This window comes from Chiloscyllium plagiosum, chromosome 30 (genome assembly GCF_004010195.1).
Source record: "Chiloscyllium plagiosum isolate BGI_BamShark_2017 chromosome 30, ASM401019v2, whole genome shotgun sequence".
NCBI lineage: Eukaryota > Metazoa > Chordata > Chondrichthyes > Orectolobiformes > Hemiscylliidae > Chiloscyllium > Chiloscyllium plagiosum.
In genome coordinates this window covers 42,389,579-42,398,027 of record NC_057739.1, presented here as the reverse complement: position 1 = coordinate 42,398,027, position 8,449 = coordinate 42,389,579, and the positions used below count along the sequence as shown (strand labels likewise).

At 44.5% G+C, this 8,449-nt stretch overlaps 1 protein-coding gene across 1 annotated transcript in view; it reads right to left on the bottom strand.

Moving 5' to 3' along the window:
* The window catches only part of col27a1b (collagen, type XXVII, alpha 1b), a 551,847-nt gene that overhangs the window by 203,217 nt on the left and 340,181 nt on the right, over window positions 1-8,449 (bottom strand). The window contains exons 20-22 of the mRNA XM_043719710.1: window positions 7,908-7,961; window positions 7,560-7,613; window positions 1,856-1,900 (exon numbers count right to left, since the gene is read on the bottom strand). Of these exons, the coding sequence (XP_043575645.1) occupies window positions 1,856-1,900; window positions 7,560-7,613; window positions 7,908-7,961 (153 nt within the window). The remainder of the gene's footprint in view (window positions 1-1,855; window positions 1,901-7,559; window positions 7,614-7,907; window positions 7,962-8,449) is intronic.

Sequence of the window (8,449 nt, the reverse complement as noted above, 5' to 3'; positions counted from 1 at the left end):
CCCACAGACATACACCCACCCCCACACTCTCACACCCTCTCACAAACACACCCACTCTCACACTGTCACACACACACTCATCCACCCCCACACTCTCACACACCTACACACTTACCCCTATACACACACACATATACTCACTCCCACACTCTCTCACACCTACACATCCATACTCCCCCACACATATGCTTACACACACACGCTCACACATACTGTATGACCAAGCATATTATTACAGATGCATATGATCATTGATTAAAGCTTTACAGTTATGACTGGAATATGACAGCTTTGTGGAATATTTCCAATTGCGTCATTCTGATAGAAGACACATTTTATCAAAGCTGTTCATGAAGAAACAGGTTCACACTCTGTACTTGGTTCAACCCAACCAACTCAGTGCCTGCCAATCACTAGTTCATTTCTCTGGGCAGTACCATGACTGATCAGAGACAACTTGCCTGGTTAGACTAAAAAAAAACCTGGCAGTTAACTGCCAATCTGCAATAATGGCTGCATTCTCCATGCAATCTCTACCATCATGGCCTCTCCTATCCCATTTAGGAAATGAAAATAAATGCTGGCCCAGCCGGCAAAGCCAACATTCCTTGAGTGAACAACATAAAGGGAATCCACTTGCCAGCACTCTCCTCTCCCGCAAATATTGGGTTCCTTTTGAATTTGAGTTCTTGCTAAATGTCCGAACAATTGCAAGATGAAAAGCTCTGACATAGCTTTATGAACAATACTCAGGTTCTTTAATTCCAAATTTCAGACTGTGTGTGATAATTCACTGAATACATTGCATTACAGATCCATGTAGATGATTTGCCTACATGTACAATACTTTTCCATAGTTCTAATTAAATCTCAATTTGAACTTGCTTGAATAAGTATCTTATCTTGGCATTTTTAGGAGATTTATGAACACTGGTAATGGTCACATAATTGTGATAAGGTTCTATGTACTGTCACCATGCAGCATTGAAAAGAGTCAGATTTTACCAAATTCTGAGCTTAAGGCTGAGAAAGATCCCGACCTGAAACGTTGACTCCCCTGCTCCTCTGATGCTGCCTGAAGTGCTGTTCTTCTTCCAGCTCCACACTTTATCGACTCTGACTTTTCAGCATTTGCAGTCCTCATTATCTCTGAGTTTAAGGCTTTCCCTTGTGTGAGCAGCTGATCCTATTCACTAACATTTCATAGAATCCTTACAGTATCGAAACTGGCCAATTGGCCCAACAAGTCCACACCAACCCTCAAAACAAAATCTCACTCAGATCCATTCCCCTACTCTGTTACTTTTACATTTTCCCCTGACTAATGCACCTAACCTACACATCCTTGAACACTATGGGCAATTTAGCATGGCCAATTCACCTGACCTGCGCATCTTTGGACTGTGGGAGGAAACCGGAGCACCCAGAGGAAACCCACGCAGACACGGGGGGAGTGTGCAAACTCCACACAGACAGTCGCCCGAGGCTGGAATCGAACCCGGGTCCCTGGCGCTGTGAGGCAGCAGCGCTAACCACTGAGCCATCATGACGAGCATTTTGCTAATTTTCTGAGGAAGACACCGTGACGACTTTCAGCTGTGAATCCACACTCTTCTACTCAATGGTGCCACTGTATCACTGACAGGTTGGTAACTTACATTATAACCTGTTTAAATTATTAATCTGCATGCTTTTTTAATCTTATACACTCATTCGCTTCACTGTGCCAAAAATATTTTTACATCATATAAAACTGACTTCATCTGATCCTTACTTAAGCTTCCGGGAGTATGTTTTGATTCATTTATGAACATTAGAAGGAATGAGTTATCATTAATGTAAAATACAGACATACCTCAGGGCCTGGATCACCCAGTGGTCCCATTCGACCTTCATCGCCCTGTAATGAATCACATAAAAAGTATCAGTCAGTGAATAATGTGGTTTACTCATGAGGATACACGTCCCCATCTTCCTGGGTGTGACCTGGAACTGCAACCAAACTGGTGCCCATCATTTTGTCACCTCCTGACCCTGTCAAAGCCTGTTTACCATCTACACGGCACAAGTCAGGAGTGTGATGGAATACTCCCCACTTGCCTGAATGAGTGCAGCTCTAACAGTACTCAAGAAGCTCGACACTATCCAGGACAAAGCATCCAGGATATGATTGGCACCGTATCCACAAACGTCCACTCCCTCCACGGCTGACATTCAGGAGTAGCTGTGTGTACTATCTACAAGATGCACTGCAGAAATTCACCAAAATCATCAGATAGCACCTTCCAAATCTTGGACCACTTCCATCTAGAAGGACAAGGGCAGTAGATATATGGGAATACCTGCAAGTTCAGAGAGTAAACATGTGATTGATGCACATTGGCTCACTTTGCCTTGGATTCCTGAAAACAGAGCTCCAATATGACCAGAACATGTATTCCCAAGCATCGCTGGTTTTATTTTTATTGTTTTTTTCCCCTTATCAGGTGGATTTAGACACACCTTTCACTGTCTCTAGGTCAAAATCCAGGAACATTTTTCTCACTCATCACATGATACAGGTGTCGTTGACTTGGCCAGCATTTATTGCCCATCCCTAATTACCCAGAGGGCAGTTAACAGTCAACCACATTGCTGTGTGTCTGGAGTCACATGTAGGCCAGACCAGGTAAAGATAACAGAATTTCTTCCCTAATAGTGAACCAGGTGGGCTTTTCCAACAATCAGCAACAGGTTCATGGTCATCGTTAGACTCTTAATCCCAGTTTTTTGTTGGATTCAAGGTCTACCATCAGCTGTGGTGGGGTTCGAACCTTTGTCCCCAGAAAATTATCCAGTGATAGTACCATCGCTCCCCCAGCAGCTTCCCCCACTCGTCACCTAATTGCACAACACAGACTGCAGCGGTTCAAGAAGGCAGCTCCCCACCACCTTCTCAAGGGCAACTAGGGATGGGCAATAAATACTGGGCCCAGCTGGCAATGTCCACAACTCAGGAAAGGTGAAACAAATTCTACACATGGTCACTGCTGATTGGCATGATGTTTCTGGAACAGTAAACATTCTGGTGTGCTTAAGTTGCAGCAATATTATCTCCAGCAGGAACGAAATGCAATGATCACCTCAGGTTTCCCATCACTGCTGATAGGTGCTTTACTGATTCCAATGCAGACTATCATTCACATCCCATTCTGTCTTGACGTCACTGAGAGATCTGTCTTAAATGCAGAATTCATGTTTAATTTGTTTCTCTGCCTTATTAAAACCTATCTCACCAACATCAGTGAATTCAAGTCTGCAACATCATTTTATTTGAGGTGTTACAATGCTTGAAGTAACAACAAAGACATCTTGCATTCATATAACACCCTCAGTGCAATCTAATATCCCAAGGAGCTTCGCATGAACTATGCCCTTGAGCCATGGGTTTGGAGACATTAGGTCTGATGAACAAAAGCTGGACTAAAGTGATAAATTTTAGGGCATAGATTAAAGGGCAGGTAGAGAGGCAGAGGGATTTAGGGACAGAATCCCACAGCTTTGGACCTGGTAAGTTAACAGGGCAGAACAAGTAAAACCAGGGATGCTGGAGAGGCCAGAGTTAGAAGGAGCACAGCTATCTCTGATGGCAGTGACACAGGGGAGGTTACAAAGGTAAATGAGGTATTTGAAAATGTGGATGAGACTAACTGCTCCATTTGCTAAGAAGCAAACATTAGAGAATGATTTTATTTGTGCTAAATCTGCCTTTTTTTGGAGATAGACATTTCCTTGAGCTGGTTGCTAAAATGTGGAAAAGTATGTTTTTTCCTTAGGCTTTCATAGTTACAATTGAAAAAAAACTCAATGTCTGCTTGTGGTTTTTTTCACATCTATTGAACTGACTGGTGATCCAAACTGGGATGATTTATCTCTGATCTTGGAAGTTACACTGAATAAACCAAATGTACTTTACAAGGAGAGTTTTCCATAAATTTTTCCTATTCTTTCTTTGAAATCTCTCAGATCCTATTCCCATATTCACATCAGACCCAGCTGTTGGCTAGGAGTGACAGTGAGAGACAGAATCACCCCCAGTTGTGATCTGAGCTGTTTTAACCCTTGGTTATGCTGGATGTTGTTCAGAGAGAGAGAAAACAATCGACATTTGTTCAGCCTCGACCCCTGAATCTGACTGTCCAGGAAAACGATCATCAATCAATTCTGAACATGCTCTGTCCCCTGCTGATTCACAAGAAGTGAATCACTGAGCATCTACTTCATCTTCTGGAAGTTTCTGCCGTCTGTGCTGTAACCCACACCTTGTTGTGCTCTTCCACATAGCTTTTTCTTATTCACATCCAGCTGCACCCTGTTTATTAAAGCCTGAACTGCAGGCCTTTATACTTCATACCCTGTCGAGATTTTATCTTATTCCCTAGTGAACACCCTTCAGTCCTGCTCCCTATGACCTAGGGCAGCACAGTAGCTCAATGGCTAGCACCACTGCCTCACAGTGTCAGGGACCTGGGTTTGATTCCAGCCTTAAGTGACTGTGTGGAGTTGCATGTTCTCCCCGTGTCTGTGTGGGCTTGCTCCAATTTCCTCCCACAGTTTAAAGATGTGCAGATTAAGGTGGATTGGCTATGCTATCGCGTGCAGGCTAGCGATTGAAGATATGGGGTTGGAGCCATAATGCTCTTTGGAGAGTTGATGCGAACTTGATGGGCCAAATGGCCTGCTTCCATACTGTAGGGGTATTCTAGGAAGTGAGCAAGGCCCCCTTGTTCTGATCTCTCCCCATATCCTTCCCTCCATGGCTGTAATTTAAGGTCTTCTTATTTAAACAGAACAGTTTGCTGATGGTTCATGCCCAAAGAAACAGGAGCACAAGGAGCCCCTTTTGCCCTTCAAGCCTGCTTCAACATTCAGGAAGATGGTGCTTGTGTTTCAAATTCCCATTATCATTTCAAACATTGCTCCCTTTGTTCTGGATTGCCCACAAGCAGAAAAGTCCTTTCCACGTCCACGTTGTTAAGACCATTCAGAATCTTACACACTTAAATCCCATCACCTCCCACTCTTCTGAACCCCTGTGGATACAATCAGAGCCTGTTTCCTTCACAACACATCCCCTTTGTGTCAGGTATCAGGCTAATGAACCTCCTCCAGCTCATTTACATAAGGTTCAAAGTTTGTGAGAAGATTTGCAGCTTGGGTGCTCGTTGTTGTGGTTCTGTTCGCCGAGCTGGGAATTTGTGTTGCAGACGTTTCGTCCCCTGACTAGGTGACATCCTCAGTGCTTGGGAGCCTCCTGTGAAGCGCTTCTGTGATGTTTCCTCCTGCATTTATAGTGATTTGTATCTGCCACTTCCGGTTGTCAGTTCCAGCTGTCCGCTGCAGTGGCCGGTATATTGGGTCCAGGTCGATGTGCTTGTTGATTGAATCTGTGGAATTCCCTGGCTGTTCTCTGTTTGGCTTGTCCTATAATAGTAGTAAAAAAAAATCCCATGCAAGGACTGCACAAAACACTACATAGGACAAACAGGAAGACAACTAATGATCCTCAATCAATAAGCACATCGACCTGGACCCAATATACCGGCCACTGCAGCGGACAGCCGGAACTGATAACCGGAAGCGGCAAATACAAATCACTATAAATGCTGGAGGAAACGTCACAGAAGCGCTTCACAGGAGGCTCCCAAGCACTGAGGATGTCACCTAGACAGGGGATGAAATATCTGCAACACAAATTCCCAGCTCGGCGAACAGAACCACAACATTTATATAAGGAGACAAAAACTGTACTCAGTGTTCAGAATGTGTCGCACCAGCAGTTTCTAAAAGCTTCTTCAAAACCATCGTTCTTGTGAAATTTCCTAATTCTCCCATTCCTTTTTTTAAAAAAATTCATCTTGTGGGATGTGGGTGTTGCTGGCTGGGTCCAGCATTTATTGCCTGTCCCTAGTTGCCCCTTGAGAAGGTGGGGTGAGCTGCCTTCTTGAACCGTTGCAGGATTTGACCCAGTGACAGTGAAGGAATGGCAATATATTTCCAAGTCAGGATGGTGTGGGGTTTGCAGGGGAACTTGAAGGGGATGGTGTTCCTATGTATCTGCTGCCCTTGTCCTTTTAGATAGAAGTGGTTGTGGGTTTGGAAAATGCTGTCTGAGGATCTTTGGTGAATATCTGCACTGCATCTTGTAGATAGTACACACTGCTGCTACTGAGCATCGGTGGTGGAGGGAGTGGATGTTTGTGGATGTGGTGCCAATCAAGTAGGATGCTTTGACCTGGATGGTGTCAAACATCTTGAGTGTTGCTGGAGCTGCACCCATCCAGGCAAGTGGGAGTATTCCATCACACTCCTGACTTGTGCCGTGTAGATGGTGGACAGGCTTTGGGGAGTCAAGAGGTAGGTTACTCGCAGCAGTATTCCTAGCCTCTGATCTGCTCTTATAGCCACTGCATTTATGTAGTGAGTCCAGTTGAGTTTCTGGAGTTCCTGACCAATCCCATGTTGTGGATATGTTTTGTGTTGAAATGTTTGATGATACAACATACAACTGAGCACTCTGCACAGCAAGGTAAACACAGCCTGTATTTCAACACTCTTAATTCTTCACTGAAGTTCACCTCAGTAAATTTTGGAAGTTCTGTTTAAGGTGCTGACATCTTGCTAAGGCTTTAAAGCAGGCTGGCAGTGAATGGAGAGCTTAAACCTCTCCGTCCAGTTTGCGGTCTCCCTTTCAAACCTTCGCCCCGTACTCTGTCGTTGCAAGGGAAGTGAATGTTAAGAAACAACATCAGAAATTGGAGGAAAATCTCAGCAGGTCTGGCAGCATCTGTGGAGAGAAAGCAGAGGAAGGTCACTGACTCCAAAACATTAACTCTGCTTTCAGTCCACAGATGCTGCCAGACCTGCTGAGTTTTACTAGCAGTTTCTGATTTTCAGCATTGCAGTCCTTTTTTGTCTGTCTATGTAGATTTTAAGCCCACTTTTCAATTTAGCTATTTAACTATTTGATTTTAGATTGAGTTCAATAGATCTTCACCTCTTTTTCACTCACTAGAAATCCGTTTGCTTCTACATGGCACCTTCCACAGACTCAGGACAACTCAGAGAGTTTCACAGTTTTTCTCTGGTGTACCATCGCTGCTGCTAAAGACATAAAACAACAACTTGCATTTGTATAGCACCTTCCTCCACCTGAAAGACGTGTGAAAGTGCTCCATGCCCAATGAAATATTGATTGAAGTGAGACCACTGCTGTAGTGTGGGAAGAAAGGTTGGCCAAACTGCGCACAGCAGGATCCCACAAACAGCCATTTGAACAAATGACCCAATAATGTTTCAGCCATAATAATTGAGGGAGAAATTGGGGAGGCCCCAGGAACATTGGGGAGAACACCCCCACACCCCTGCCCCTACTGTGCTCCTTCGGAATCTTGGCCTTGGGATTTTTGAGCCCCCTCCCTGAAGGAGTAGGCCGGGCTTCACTTGAACCGTTGCTCTACGAGAAAAGGTAATGTCCAGTTCGTATATATCGTAGAGGAACCCTTTCCCTCAGTACTTACCTCTAGACCAGGCTGGCCCTGTGGCCCAGGTAGGCCTCGTGCTCCTGGTTTTCCCTGGGAAAGAATTTTAAAAAAGACAATATCAGACATAGAAACTGTCTCTTAAAGTTAGCCAGCAACCCGAGGTCCTAATTATTGCCATGGGCCTCCACAGCTGGCCTGACCTCCCAGCTACCTCACAAAGCCTTCCAGAAATTTTTTTTAAAACAACTGGAGCAACGACACAAAGAAAAACACAAGCAGCATCGTTTGGACAGGGGCAATCTTCTGGAAAACAAACCCTGTGGCAAAGCCTTCAATTGGCTGCTTTAGTTGGCCGACGGCATGCCTGATTGGAAAGGGACTCACCTTGGGGCCTTCTGGACCATTTTGCCCTGGAAGCCCGATGTCTCCTGGGAAACCCTACATTTATGAGATAAATCAAGACAGTTTGTGAGTTTACAGCCCTTCACAGATGCACTTAATAAAATACATTTTGTACCATTTGCAGTAATTGAAATTATGAAACTGATAGTCTAACCATTTTATTTTCCTTAATATTACCACAGTGTTTAACTCTTTGTTCATTCAGTATGCCCATAGGCTATGAGTAATTTTGTGCAAGTTCCATTTGACAGCTAAACTGACTCTAAGGGATTGATTACATTTGAACATGAGAACTCAAGAACCAGGAGCAGGACGAAGCCATTCAGCCCCTTGAGAGAAGTAATTCCTCCTCATCTCTGTCTTGAAGCTGTCAAATCCTTAGCAGGGACAATGCACGTTGCTCTCGGCTCCTTTGGCTTGGTTCAAGATGGGAGGAGGAACCAAGAGATTGTGGGAGCTTGGCAGCTGTAGTAAAAGGGGGATAAGGGGCGTGATCGGGGGAAATGGGGGAGGTTTTGGTGGGG